The sequence below is a fragment of the Saccopteryx bilineata genome, chromosome 1, assembly GCF_036850765.1.
Source record: "Saccopteryx bilineata isolate mSacBil1 chromosome 1, mSacBil1_pri_phased_curated, whole genome shotgun sequence".
Taxonomy (NCBI): domain Eukaryota; kingdom Metazoa; phylum Chordata; class Mammalia; order Chiroptera; family Emballonuridae; genus Saccopteryx; species Saccopteryx bilineata.
The window spans coordinates 356385332-356400580 of record NC_089490.1 but is presented as its reverse complement, the minus strand read 5'-3'; the positions used below and the strand labels follow the sequence as shown (position 1 = coordinate 356400580).

Sequence of the window (15249 nt, the reverse complement as noted above, 5' to 3'; positions counted from 1 at the left end):
ATCTGTTGCTCACGATGCATTTTTCGAGTATGAAATTTTGTTTTCCCTTTTTTTCGTATTGATCACTTTCCTAACTGCCTTTGCACACCCCTTTCAGTTTTCATTAATATCCAGGCCTAGCAGACAGTTTTGCTTCCATCTAAAGATGGGAACCTTTATTTTTTTCTTTTTATTTTTTTGTGACCTTTTGTTTTGATGCAATTTTAAATTTACAGAAAAGTTACAACCTAATACAAAGAATTTCTGTATATCTTTTACCCAGATGCACAATTGTTTATATTTTACTCCATTTTCTTCATCACTCTCTCTCATCTATATTTTTTTCTAAACCATTTGAGTTACATACAATATGTCTCTTTATCCTTAAATACATCCAACTGTATTTCCTAAGAACAAAAACATTATTTTATATAATGACGGTACAGTAATCACAACCAGGAAATTTACTTGATATAAAACTTTTATTTATCCCAGAATCTATACCAGATTTTACTGATGTTCCTTTGTAACTACTTGTTTTTCCTGCTTGGTCTAGGATGCAATCCAGAATCAGGCATTGTATTTGGTTGTCATAGTTCTTTAGTTGGAACCCTTATTTTCTGATGAAAATTTTTAGAAATTTATGTTGAAACTTAAATTTAAATTATTAGGCCGTGGCCGGTTGGCTCAGTAGTAGAGCATTAACCCACCATTTGGAAGTCCCAGGTTCAGTTCCCGGTTCGGGCACACAGGAGAGGTGATCATCTGCTTCTTCATCCCTCTCCTCTTCTTTCTTTCTCTTTCTCTCTCTCTCTCTCTCTCTCTCTCTCTCTCTCTCTCTCTCTCTCTCTCTTTTTCTCTCTCTCTCTCTTTCTCTCTCTCTCTCTTCCTCTCTCTCTCTCTTCCCCTCCCACAGCCATGGCTCAACTGATTCAAGCCCTGGGTGCTGAGGATACATCAGGCGCTAAAAATAGCTCTGTTGCAAGCATCCCCAGATGGGCAGAGAATCGACCCTAAACAGGGTTGCCAAGTGGATCTCTGTCAGGGAGCATGCGGGAGTCTTGTTTCTCTATCTCCCCTACTCTCGTTTAAAAAAATTTTTTTTCAGTTATTAAAAAATAACAATTGCTTTAAAACTCTCTTCAATTAGCAACTACATGTAAGGGCTAATATTTCAGTTCTTTCATCATTAATCATCTGGAATTTGGGTATCTGCCAATACAATTCACATATAAGGGAGTACTCTGCAGACTCTGGACAAAAAAGCTTTTCCTTTGCCTGAAAGTGGGCAGGCCTTATAGAAGATCTGAGGTTCCAGACGGTGTATCATTGCTCAGTTGCATAATGTCACCTGTACCACTCAACACATATATATATTTAGGTGTGATATGCTAAAGCATGAACAGCTTCCTAGATACTTAAAGGTGAACCAAGCCTTAGCGTATGGAGTCACAGAGGAGCCTTAGATATTCATTATCCCAGTCCTCTAGGGAAGAAACAAAGCTTTTGAAGGTGTTTTATGTTAGAAACTACTGGGGGGGGGGGGGGGTTGGGAGAAATTACATAAACATCTATATGTAAAGTTAATCTTATTGTATCAAGCTTATACTGCCCAGCTACAAAAGAGATCTAGCAATTTTAAATTTTGAAATATCTTAAAATTGTCTTGATTATATAAAACAAAAGATATAGCTCTAGTTGGAAAAAATGTTTCAGAATTCCCGTTGAGTTTAAATTATACCTGAAGTGATTCACTATAGGCTTTAATTCGGGAAATACCAGTATTTTATGATTTCTAACAGTTATCTAAAATATGTTTCATAACCCTCAAATTTACATTTCAAATGACTAAAACAGGGTCTAGTAAAACTGTTTGACAATAAAAGAATCCTTATCACTTTTCACCAAGTGGCAAGAAAACACAAAGAGAGTTCTGTTCTTTGTGGTCAAGAGAAAATAAGCAAAAACAGTCTTGCATGAACCTTCATCTCAATGTGAGTATTTAGAAAACAGGTTCTTTGTTTAATTCTTTGGATTCTTAATACTGTGTGCCCAAATTTTCTATCAGCAATAAAAGATAAACTATTTAAATAAATAAATAGTTTTAGGTCTGACTTACATACTAGTTTCCCTTTAACTAAAGCTTATTCTCAAAAGGATGCTTAAATCACTGATTTCTTATTTTTCTCCTCTGAAAAAGGGGACTTGTATTACTCTTTTCTATATCTCAAAAGGTTTACAGTATCAGAAGATAGGACACCAGATAGCTTTTTAAAACATTTAAGAAGTAAGGTGTTACCTGGCCAGATTGCTCAGTTGGTTGGAGTGTCGTCCTGATGCACAGAGATTGAGGGTTCGATCCCTGGTCAGGGCACTTACAGAGACAGATCAATGTTTCTCTGTCTCTCCCTCTCTCTCCTCTCCTTCCCTCTCTAAAATCAATAAATAATTAAAATAAAAGAAGTAAAATGTTGCCAACTATGTTTATCATGTGCTCTTAAAGAAAAGCCCGTGAGTTAGCAGAGCATTGAATCAGTAGAAAGAGGCGGCTGTCTCTCTGTGCACCATTGTTTGTGGGAACTGGTGGAGGCAGCAGTGTGGATACACTGGATTAGGGGCATGCTTGACCAAAAAGCCAAACTGAGGAGTTTAGATTGGGGGTGATAAGTGGTTTGTGTCCCACTCTAGGTTCTTGCACTTTTTTGCCTGCAACAGTGTCCTGATGACAACAATATTTTGTTGGAACTTAGCCTGCGGCCATGTAAAAAGTAATCAAAGAAGGAGAGGCTTAGTGAAGGTCTGTACAATACTAGTGGTTGTGCAAATGGGGAGGAACCAAGTAGAGCTATGGAGGTATCAAAAATAGAAGTGCTATCCTCATATCAACTTGACATTCTCTTTGGTTTTATGACTTACAGCACCTTCTCCAAAACAATTGTGAAAGGTGCCAAAAGGGCAGGGAAAATGACAATTGGGCGTCAGTATTTATTAAAGAAGAGGACAGGGACAATTGTGGAAGAGAGAGTAAGTCGTCCTGGATGGAATGAAGAAGATGACATATCTGGTATGTGAGAACTTGTTTTTCCTTCATGAATCAATTTTATTTCTCTTTATATGAGTAAGAATAAGAAACTAAGACAAAGTTGTACCTAAGCCTGACTCATAAAACCTAGATATCATTAGAAGATTGGAGACACTTACCATATTCCTAGAACTGAAAAAAAGAATCTTACCAATATTGCATTGTTCATATAAGATTTTGTTAAATTATACTTCTCCTTAACTAAATTCATAGAGGTAAGTGGCCATGGGTATATGGATCTCGTTAAAGGAAGAGAAAGAAACCCCATTTTAGTTATAAAGTAGTTCCTGTACCTCATTGTTATGGAATAAGAATATAAGGACATTGGATATTCAAAGGTTAAGATTTGGGTTTTTGGTAAAAATATAGTGGATACTCTTAATCAAAATGGAATACCTAAGGTTACGAGATTCTTAAATGATAAAAAAAAATGTCTGCTAAATATTTAAAAGGACAGAATCTGGGAAGCTGAGAAACTTCTCACTCAGGAAAATAGAATCAGAAAACCAGTAGCAAAATCTCTTATTGACTATTTCCTATTCCTTAACCCAGTATCAAGTATGCTTATGGAATTAACACTAGAGAGAGTTTGATCTAATAAAGAAGCAGGATGTCATTGTACCATTTTCCTTCTCAGAATTTTAGAATCAATCACTAGTGCTTATATAACTACAATTTATAATGCTGATAATAAAAATACTAAAGAAGTTTCATCTTGAGAGACATCACTGGCTAAAGTTCTCTATTGTAGTATGTGTACCTGCTAGCTTGCCTCTGGGCAATGAAAAGACTCACTTTCCATTACATTACTGAAGGGACCATTTGCTGGAACCCCAGCCTCTGCAGTCACATGGAAAGCCCTAAAAAAATTGTCACTACTCATCACTATTGACTCTTCTAATTCAAAGTCTTTATGACTTTGTGGAACAAAACTATTATTATATGATAGTTATTTTACCAAAAGGCCAAATTATATAATGCTCTTTGCTCCTCTGAAAATAAAAGGCAACACAAAACTGATACATGATATTTGCATTGTGAAGTTCACAAACCAATACACAAAGTTGTATATTGGTAATAGTTAGGGGTTTTTTTTTATTCTAATAGAAGAGAGCTATATTGTTCCATTTATTGACATTATGACTTTTAATACATTTCCAAAAACTTTATAAGCTTTAATTTGACTTCTCCTACTTTAAAAATAAATAGGAAAGTAAATTCGGACAGTTGTTAACAATGGACTTGTTTTTAGTTAGAACATGCAGTACCAATTAGGAATGTTTGTTTGTTTAATCCTCCCTAAAATACTTGATTATTGGGTAAATTATTCCACATCTAAAATCTTAAAGGATTCTGTAACCTGTTATTGCAAAATTGTGAGGGAATTTCCCATGTATACCACATCCTCTGACAAAAATATTTTCACAAAAAAAGTATAACTTCTTCATACCTCTTTTAGAAAGGTCTTTTCCCACTAGTGAACTTCTACTTAATCTAGAAATTTCTAAGACAAATTTATGCTCTGAAAAGTTAACTGAAACCTGGCGGTAAATTTTGTAGTAATAATATCAAAGGTCATATGAGAAATCAATCAATGAACAACTAAGGAACCGCAACAAAGAATTGATGTTTCTCATCTCTCTCCCTTCCTGTCTGTCTGTCCCTATCCTGTCCCTCTCTCTGACTCTCTGTCTCTGCCACACACACACACACACACACACACACAAATAATAATAATATCATCAAAGTTTAATTTTACTGACAGCCTGCCTTTGACAAAGTTGAGTATTTATTCCATAGAGTCCTAAATAGAAATCACTACCCTTTGGCATTAATAAGCAAGCCTGAGTGAAACAAAACTATGGGTAACGAATTCAAAATTAGATTTTTAGACATTTTGAGTTAATTCTGCTGAGATTTTGAGTCAGTTGAGTTTCTGATATTTTATTTCTTGACTATTCATTACTATTTAAATTTGAGAATAATGATTCCTCCTAGAGGTTAATGATTCCTCCTAAAAGTTACATGATCTGTGATATACATAGACCTGTAGCCTTAATACCTATAAACTTCTCTTGGTTTAAGGATCCTCTTCAAAAGGAAATTTTTAATTTCCTACTTTGAGTGACATCGTTGTTTTGAAATCTGTTTCTGCTGTCAGTTTCAGATGAGAGTGAACTCCCCACAAGTACCACTCTGAAGGCCTCAGAGAAGTCTACAATGGAACAGTTAGTGGAGAAAGCTTGTTTCAGAGACTATCAGCGTTTAGGTTTGGGAACCATATGTGGCAGCTCTTCTCGCTCAAAACCAGAATATTTTAGAATCACAGCCTCCAACAGGATGTATTCACTGTGCCGGAGGTAAGTGTATTAGGAGGCTCCAAAAAGAGACCTTTCCTTTCTTCTGTTTGAGTCTTGATTGAGCTATTTGCATCCATAGCTCAGAGGGAGAAAAATGTCAGAAAATGAGAGTAAGGTCTCCAGGGATATGGGTGAGTAAGGGACAGTATAGGAAGCATGAGCAAGCACCTCATTGGCATTCTCAGAAGTGCACTTACATCACGAACAGTGCCTGTATCAGATTAGAAGGTGAAGGTAACAATAGTTTTTGTCCCCTTTATAAATTTCCCTTCTTTGTCTTTTCTCATCTGCCTCTTTTCTAGCATACCTGAAGATAACTCAAAGTAAAAATAGGATTTCCCCAGGCAGATAGGAAAGATGAAAGCCTGTTAGCCAGGGATCTGCAAACTTCTTCTTTAAAAGATCAGATAATACATATTTTTAGTTTTGCAGGCAATACGGTCTCTTGTTGCAGCTACTCAACTCTGCCACAAAAGCAAACAAATGAATGGGCGAAGCAAGTTTTGGCCCACAGGCTGTAATTTGCTGACCCAAGTGCAGAAAGGGTTTCTTATGCTGTCTAATTAGAATATTTCCAAGGGATGTTACTGAAAGAATGTAACTGAACACATTTCTTTTTCTGTTCTTACCTCCTGTTGTTTTGTATATCTGTTAAGCCCTAGCCATGTTTTATATTTTTTAAAACTATATTTCCCCTATCCACAAATTAAATCATTCTCAACTCCAGGTAAGTTGTTTTCTTTGCATTTATAAAGTCCTGGTTTAATTAAATATAAATTATAAGCCTTGTACATATTTAGAAAATTGTCTTAATATTACTATGCTTTTCACTGTTCTTGAAGAGCTATAAATACCTCATTTTAAATGATAATTTAAGTTTATATATACTACCAATGTGAAACTTGAAAAACAAGGTGGGAATATAATTTGAGCCAAATAAAAAATTGTATTATATATTGGAAGGTTGTGATTCTGTTGAGTATGCAGTAGTTTTCCTGGGTACTTTGTCCTTCTAACCAAATTTTCTTTGTAGATTAGTCTGAGTGATATTGTCAGGGTGTGATGTCTGATGTTTAGAAAACTTGCTATCAAAATCATGATTGCTAGTGAGAAAAGATACCTCATTTATCACTTCAGTCTGTCAAAACAAAATAGAATTTTGTAGCCCACTCATTAGAACACTTGCTAACAGCATTTATAGTGATATAAAATAATATATATTTCTCACACTATTAGAAGGAAAGAAATAGAATAATAAATAATCCAAAAAGAAGCAAGGAAGGAGAAAAATGAGAACACAGAATGTATGGAACAAATAGAAAGCAAATAGTAAGATGGTAAATTTAAATTCAAACATATTAGTAATTACATTACTTATAAATCAACTTAATGCTCCAATTAATATTTTTAAAAATCAGAATTTTTAAAGCTTTGTGCTGCTTTGAAGGGATATATCTAATAAAGAAAAATATAAAAAGGTGGAGAATAAAATGATAGAAAAACTATACCATGCAAAACTACCTTTATAAAAAAAAGCTGTTATAACTATATAAGTATCAAAGTAGACTTTAAAGTAAAATTTTACCAACAATAAAGAATGGCTCATGGTAACAATAGGTTCATTTCACACATGACAGTTCATTATGACCAAGTGGAGTTTATTACAGGAATATAAAACTATCTCAACAACTGAAAATCAATTAGCATTAGCTGCCACATTAAAAGAATTAAAAAGAAAAATATAATTTTATTATATACAGATAATTTTACTTTAAATGTAATATATATTTATGATTTTTACAGAAAGAACTTTTAACATTAAAATACAAGAGAAGCTCCTTAATCTAGAATTTTTTACAGTAAAAAATATTTAATATTGATATTGAAAACTTTTACTCTGGGAGCAAGACAAGGATGCCCACTATTACCTTTTATTCAGAGTTGTACTAGAGAACCTAGAACATGCAAAAATATTAAAAATAAATAATAAGATGTTTATGACTGGCACATCCCCCTCACTTGAGATCTGCTAGAACCACCACCCAGACTTCCTGCAGACCCACCCTCCCAAATCGTAGTGGCTTTGCCCTGCTCAGATTGGGGCAAAATCTAGAATGGACTGAGTTCTATGGCTTTGGAGTGGAGGCTGCACATCCTACCCTCCCTGAAGCTTGACTGGCACCTCCTCGTGGGAGATCCACTAGCCCCGTTCCCCAACTCTTGGTGGCCCTGCTCTGCTGAGCGCCATCCTTCCCAGCAGAATGTGGAGCAGACTGAATTGTGTGGCTCTAGGAAAGAGACCCTTGTGTGCTCAACTGGAGCACAGTTCTCCCTTCACACAGCCAAGTTTTGGTCTGTTTGGGCCTGATAAACTGCTGACCTCACCCTGATGACTCCCTGAGATCCCACCCCAACACAAAGGTGTGTGAGCACCCAGAAGGTGGTGGCTAGGCTTGGTATACCCCAGGATATTTGCTGAGTGGCTTCAGAACCAGCACTGGCACCAAATTTGAACCTGTATTAACCTGTTGAACACCACTCACCCCTACCTAGTGACTCACTGAGAATCAACCCCATATAACTCAAGTACTGCCAGAGGCTGTTTGAGTGACTGAGCCTAAAAGGCAGGCAGAAGGGGATCTTGGGGTACCTTGGGACTTTTACTGACCTTCTTCCAGCCAGGTGCTAGTAGAAGTCAGCCTTGATATGTAGCTTGCTCTTTCTGCATGTACCCAGGCCAGGCAGAGGCAGCCACAAACTGTGGATCACTTGTAGCTCCAAACAGGTTGCCGAGTGCAAGTCATAATAACATCTGACATTGACCAGCACCAGAGTTCCTCCCAAAAGGCCCAGAACCAACACACCCAGTGGCCAGCTTCAAAAAACATCAGAGCGGGGTCCAATAAGCTTCACAAGTGGCATATCCAAAGAGAGGTCTTGGTGGATTCTCCTGAGGCAAATTCTGTTTTATGTGGTCAGCACCTGCATAGCAGCTCTCACACCATGGTAAGGATTGAGCCTCATAGTTAGCCAGCCTGAGGGTCAAATTCACACATGAATGGACCTATAGCAATCAAAACTCAATTACAATAGGAGGGCCCACATGACCCACACAAGGGACATTCCTGTAGCACCCAGTTCAGGTGATCAAGGAGACTGCACCACTGGATTCCACAGGACACTTACTACATAAGGCCACCTCACCAAGACTGAGGATCCTAGCAGGTTTATCTAATACATAGAAACAAAAAGATCCAAAATGTGGAGACAAAGAAATATGTCCCAAATGAAAGAACAGGAGAAATCTCCAAAACAGAGCTAAATGAAATGGAGGCAAGCAATTTATCAGATATAGAGTTGAAAGCAATGGTTTAAGGATGCTCAACAGCATGAAAATGGATATCAAAACAATAAAAAAGGACCAGTCAGAAATTAAGAATACAATATCTGAAATGAAGAATACACTGAAAGGAATAAACAGTAGGTAGAATAAAGCAGAGGATGAAATCAGGGAATTAGAAGAGAAGGTAGAAAAAAATCATTCAATTAGAGCAGCAAAAAGAAAAAAGAATTTTAAAAATTGAGGATAGTTTAAAGCAGTGGTCCCTAACCTTTTTGGGGCCACAGACCGGTTTAATGTCAGAAAATATTTTCACGGACTGGCCTTTAGGGTGGGACGGATAAATGTATCACGTGACCAAGACAAGCGTCAAGAGTGAGTCTTAGACGGATGTAACAGAGGGAATCTGGTCATTTTTAAAAAATAAAACATCGTTCAGACTTAAATATAAATAAAACGGAAATAATGTCAGTTATTTATTCTTTCTCTGCGGACTGGTACCAAATGGCCCATGGACCAGTACTGGTCCGTGGCCCGGGTGTTGGGGACCACTGGTTTAAAGGACCTTTGGGATACCATGAAACATAAAAACATTCTCACTTATAGAGTTACCAGAAGAAGAGCAGAGAGAGAGCAAGAGATCAAGAACCTATTTGAGGAAGTAATGACTGAAACTTCCCTAAGTGGAAAAGTAAAAAAAAAACAACAAAACACAACACCAGGAATTGCAGAGTCCCAAAGAACATGAACCCAAAGAGGCTCATACCAAGACACATCATAATTAAAAATGCAGAAGTTAAAGACAGAGAGAATCTTAAAAGTAGCAAGAAAAAGACAGTTAGTTACATAGAAGAGAACTCCTATAAGACAGTCAGTTGATTCCTCAACAGAAACATTTCGGGATGGAAGGGATTGGCATGAAATATTTTAAGTAATGAAAGCAAGGACCTACAACCAAGACCATTTACCGAGTAAGGCAATCATTTAAAATTGAAGGAAAATAAAGAGCTTCCCAGAAAAAGCTAAAGTAGTTTGTTATGACCAAGCCAGTATTACAAGAATTGTTAAAAGGCCTTCTAGTGGGGGTGGGGGGATGGGAAAGAGGAAGAAAGAAGGAGAAAAAACAAAGAAACATAGTTAAAGGAATAAAAAGGTAATAAATATGTACCTATCAATATCACTTTGAATGTAAATGGCTTAAATGTTTCATTCAAATACATAAGGTAACTGAATGGTTAAGAGAACAAGATCCATATATATATACTGTCCACAAGAGACCTACTCAGAATGAAAGATACACACAGACTATAAAAGTAAAGGAATGAAAAAAGATATTTTATGCAAATAGAAAGGAAAAAGAAGCTGGGGTAGCAATAATTTTATCTGACAAAATAGACTTTTTAAAAGAAGGCTATATTCTGACCTATGGTGGCGCAGTAGATAAAGCATTAAAAGAAGGCTATATTACATGCAAAAGAATGAAACTCGACTACAGCCTGTCCCCGTGTACTAAAATTAATTCAAAATGGATCAAAGACCTAAATATAAGACCTGAAACAATAAAGTACATAGAAGAAGACATAGGTACTAAAATCATGGACCTGGGTTTTAAAGAACATTTTATGAACTTGACTCCAATGGCAAGAGAAGTGAAGGCAAAGATAAATGAATGGGACTACATCAGAATTAAAAGTTTTTGCTCAGCAAGAGAAACTGATATCAAAATAAACAGACAGCCAACTACATGGGAACTGATATTTTCAAACGACAGCTCAGATAAGGGCCTAATATCCAAAATTTACAAAGAACTCATAAAACTCAACAACAAACAAACAAGCAATCCAATAAAAAAAATGGGAAGAGGACATGAACAGACACTTCTCCCAGGAAGAGATACAAATGGCCAACAGATATATGAAAAGATGCTCAGATTCATTAGTTATTAGAGAAATGCAAATCAAAACTACAATGAGATACCACCTCACTCCTGTTAGATTAGCTATTATCAACAAGACGGGTAATAGCAAATGTTGGAGAGGCTGTGGAGAAAAAGGAACCCTCATTCACTGTTGGTGGAACTGTAAAGTAGTACAACCATTATGGAGGAAAGTATGGTGGTTCCTCAAAAAACTGCAAATAGAACTACCTTATGACCCAGCAATCCCTCTACTGGGTATATACCCCAAAACCTCAGAAACATTGATACGTGAAGACACATGTAGCCCCATGTTCATTGCAGCACTGTTCACAGTGGCCAAGACATGGAAACAACCAAAAAGCCCTTCAATAGAAGACTGGATAAAGAAGATGTGGCACATATACACTATGGAATACTACTCAGCCATAAGAAATGATGACATCAGATCATTTACAGCAAAATGGTGGGATCTTGATAACATTATAAGGAGTGAAATAAGTAAATCAGAAAAAAACAAGAACTACATGATTCCATACATTGGTGGAACATAAAAATGAGACTAAGAGACATGGACAAGAGTGTGGTGGTTACCAAGGGTGGGGGGGGGGAGGACATGGGAGGGAGGGAGGGAGAGAGTTAGGGGGAGGGGGAGGGGCACAGAGAACTAGATGGAGGGTGACGGAGGACAATCTGACTTTGGGTGAGGGGTTTGCAACATAATTTGATGACAAAATAACCTAGACATGTTTTCTTTGAATATATGTTCCCTGATTTATTAATGTCATCCCATTACCATTAATAAAAATTTATTAAAAAAAAAAAAAAAAAAAAAAAAAAAAAAAAAAAGAAGGCTATATTAAGAGACAAAGAGGATAGATACTACATAATAATAAAGCAATCCAGTAAGAGGCTATAACCTTTGTAAACATTTATGAATCCTAATAATAATAATAATTAGGAATACCTAATTATCCAAAGCAAATCTTGATGAACAAAAGGGAGAGACCAACAGTAATACAGTCATTGTAGGGGATTTTAACACCCAATTGACATTAATGAATAGATCTTCCAGACAGAAAATCAACGATGAAACAGCAGCCTTAAAGGACACCTGTGTCAGATGTATTTGATATCTTCAGAGGATTTCACCCCAAAGCAGCAGAGTATACATTCTTTTCAAGTGCACATAGAACATTTTTTAAGATAGACCACATCTCAGGACACAAAACAAGTCTCAATACATTTTTTTTTATTATTTAGAAAATTAACTTTAACAGGGTGACATTGATCAATATGAGTACATAGGTTTCAGGTGTACATTTCTATAGCATTTGACTGTTGATTATGTTGTATACCCATCATCCAAAGTCAAATCGTTTTCCATCACCTTATACTTGTCCCTCTTTACACCCTTCCCCCACCCCTTCCTCCATAACCCCCTCCCCCTGGTAACCACTTCACTTTTATCTATGTCCATGAGTCTCAGTTTTATTTCCCACCTTTGTGTTAAATCATGCAGTTCCTAGCTTTTTCTGAATTACTTATTTCACTCAGTATAAAGTTCTCAAGGTCCATCTGTGTTATTGTAAATGCCACTATGTCATCATTTCTTATGGCTGAGTAGTATTCCATTGTATATATATAAGTCACATCTTCTTTATCCAATCCTCGTCAAGAGACACTTTGCTTGTTTCCATGTCTTGGCCACTGTGAATAATGCTGTGATGAATAATGGGGTGCATGTGTCTTTGCGGACCAATGTTTTCAAGTTTTGGGGGTAGATACCCAGTAGAGGTTTGCTGGGTCATACGGTACTTCTAATTTTTTGAGGACCACCATACTTTCTTCCATAATGGTTGTGTGAATTTACATTCCCACCAGCAGTGAATGAGGGTTCCTTTTTCTCCATAGCCTCTCCAACACTTGTTATTACCTGTCTTGTTGATAACAGCCAATCTAACAGGTGTGAGGTGGTATCTCATTGTAGTTTCGATTTGCATTTCTTGAATAGCTAGTGAAGATGAGCATCTTTTCATATACCTGTTGGCCATTTGTATGTCCTCTTGGGAGAAGTGTCTGTTCAGGTCCTCTTCTCATTTTTTAATTGGATTGTTTGCTTGTTTGTTGCTGAGCTTTGTGAGTTCTTTATATATTTTGGGTATTAACCCCTTATTGGAGCTGTTGTTAACAAATATCATCTCTCATTTAGTTGGCTTCCTGTTTGTTGTCAGTTTCTTTTACTGTGCAGAAGCTTTTTAGTTTGATATAGTCCCTTCATTTATTTTTGTCTTTACTTCCCTTACCTTTGGGGTCAAATTTATAAATTGTTCTCTATGGCCAAGATCCATGAGCTTAGGAACTATGTTTTCTTCTATGTAATTTATAGTTTCAGGTCTTATATTTAGGTCTTTGATCCATTTTGAATTAATTTTAGTGCAGGGGGACAAACTATAGTCAAGTTTCATTCTTTTGCATGTGGCTTTCCAATTTACCCAGCACTATTTATTGAAGAGGCTTTTTCTCCATTGTGTGTTTTTAGCTCCATTGTCAGAGATGATTTGTCCATATAGTACATTTGATCTTATTTCTGGGCTCTCAGTTCTTTCCATTGGTCTGTATGTCTGTTTTTCTGCCAATACCATGCTGTTTTGATTATCATAGATCTATAGTATAATTTCAAGTCAGGTAGTATGATACTTCTGGCTTCATTCTTTTTCCTCAGGATTTCTTTGGCTGTTCAAGGGTATTTATGGTTCCATACAAACCTGGTGATTTTTTTATCCATTCCTTTAAAAAATGACATTGGGTTTTGATAAGGATTGCATTAAATTTGTATATTGCTTTGGGTAATCTGGCTATTTTACCTATGTTGAATCTTCCAATTCATAAACATGGAAATATTTTTCCATTTCATTGTATTCTTTTTCAATTTCTTTCAATAATGTTTTGTATTTTTCAGTATATATAGGTCCTTCACATCCTTTGTTAAGTTTATTCCTAGGTTTGGGGGGGAGGTTGCTGCAACTGTAAAAGGAGTTGTTTGTTTGGTTTTTTTTTAGTTCATTTTCCGAAATTTCATCATTGGTGTATAGGAAACCAACAGACTTTTGTATATTGATTTTATATCCTGAGACTTTACTGTATTGGTTTATTGTTTATAATAGTTTTTTGGTGGAGTCTTTGGGGATTTCTATATGCAGGATCATGTCATCTGCAGAGAAGCAATACCTTAACTTCATCTTTCCCGATATAGATGCCTTTTATTTTTTTCTCTAGCCTGATCACTCTGGCTAAAACTTTCAGAACTATGTTGAATAAGAGTGGAGAAATTGAGCAGCCTTGTCTTGTTCCTGATTTTAGAGGAAAAGCCTTCATTTTTTTTTTCATGATTTAGTATGATATTAGCTGATGGTTTGTCATATATGGATTTTATTACATTGAGGTACTTTCCTTCTATTCCAATTTTATTGAGTGTTTTAAACATAAAAAGATGTTGGGACCTGTGGTGGCGCAGTGGATAAAGCGTCGACCTGGAACGCTGAGGTTGCCGGTTCAAAAACCTGGGCTTACCTGGTCAAGGCACATATAGGAGTTGATGCTTCCTGCTCCTCCCTCCCCCTTCTCTCTCTCACTCTCTCTCCTCTCTAAAAAATTAATAAAAGAAAAAATTAAAAAAAAAAAAAGATGTTGTATCTTATTGAAATGCCTTTTCTGCATCTGTTGATAGGATCATATGATTTTTGTTCTTTGCTTTGTTGTGGTATATTATGTTGATTGATTTCCATATATTGAACCATTCTTGTGCTCCTGGGATGAATCCCATTTGATTGTGATACATTATTTTTTTAATATTCTGTTGTATTCAATTTGCTAATATATTGTTTAGGATTTTTTACATCAGTATTCATTAGAGATATTGGTCTGTAGTTTTCTTCTTTTGTATTGTCCTTGCCAAGTTTTGGTATCAGTGTTATGTTGGCCTCATAAAATATATTGGGTAGTATTGCTTCTTCTTCTATTTTTTGGAAGACTTTGAGAAGGATAGGTACCAAATCTTCTTTGAATGTTTGATAAAATTCACTAGTGTATCCATCTGGTCCTGGACTTCTGTTTTTGGGGAGGCTTTTGATAGTTGTTTCTATTTTCTGTCAGCTTATAGGTCTGTTTAGGTTTTCTACTTCTTTGTGACCCAGTCTAGGAAGATTTTTCTAGGAATTTATCCATTTCCACTAGGTTGTTGAATTTAGTGGCATATAATCTTTCATAGTATTCTACTATGATCCTTTATATAGCTATATTTGTGGTCTACTCTTTTATTTCAGACTTTGTTTATATGAGTCCTTCTTCTTTTTTCCTTAGTGAATCTAGGCAGTGGTTTGTCTTTTATTGGTATTTTCAAAGAACTAGCTCTTTATTGTATTAATTTTTTCTGTAGTATTTTTGTTCTCTATTTCATTTAGCTCTACTCTAATTTTTACTATTCTCTTTCATGTGCTGACTTTGGGTTGCCTTTGTTCTTTTTTTCTAGTTCCTTAAGATGTGATGTTAAGTTGTTTATTTGGGGTCTCTC

The 15249-nt window shown here is 36.0% G+C and overlaps 1 protein-coding gene across 4 annotated transcripts in view; it reads left to right on the top strand.

Annotated features, from left to right (window-relative positions):
* SBF2 (SET binding factor 2) overlaps positions 1-15249 on the top strand; it is a 513016-nt gene that overhangs the window by 420852 nt on the left and 76915 nt on the right. For all 4 annotated transcript variants that reach the window (XM_066250933.1, XM_066250932.1, XM_066250931.1 and 1 more), the window contains exons 25-26: positions 2898-3043; positions 5223-5421. In XM_066250933.1, the coding sequence (XP_066107030.1) occupies positions 2898-3043; positions 5223-5421 (345 nt within the window). The remainder of the gene's footprint in view (positions 1-2897; positions 3044-5222; positions 5422-15249) is intronic.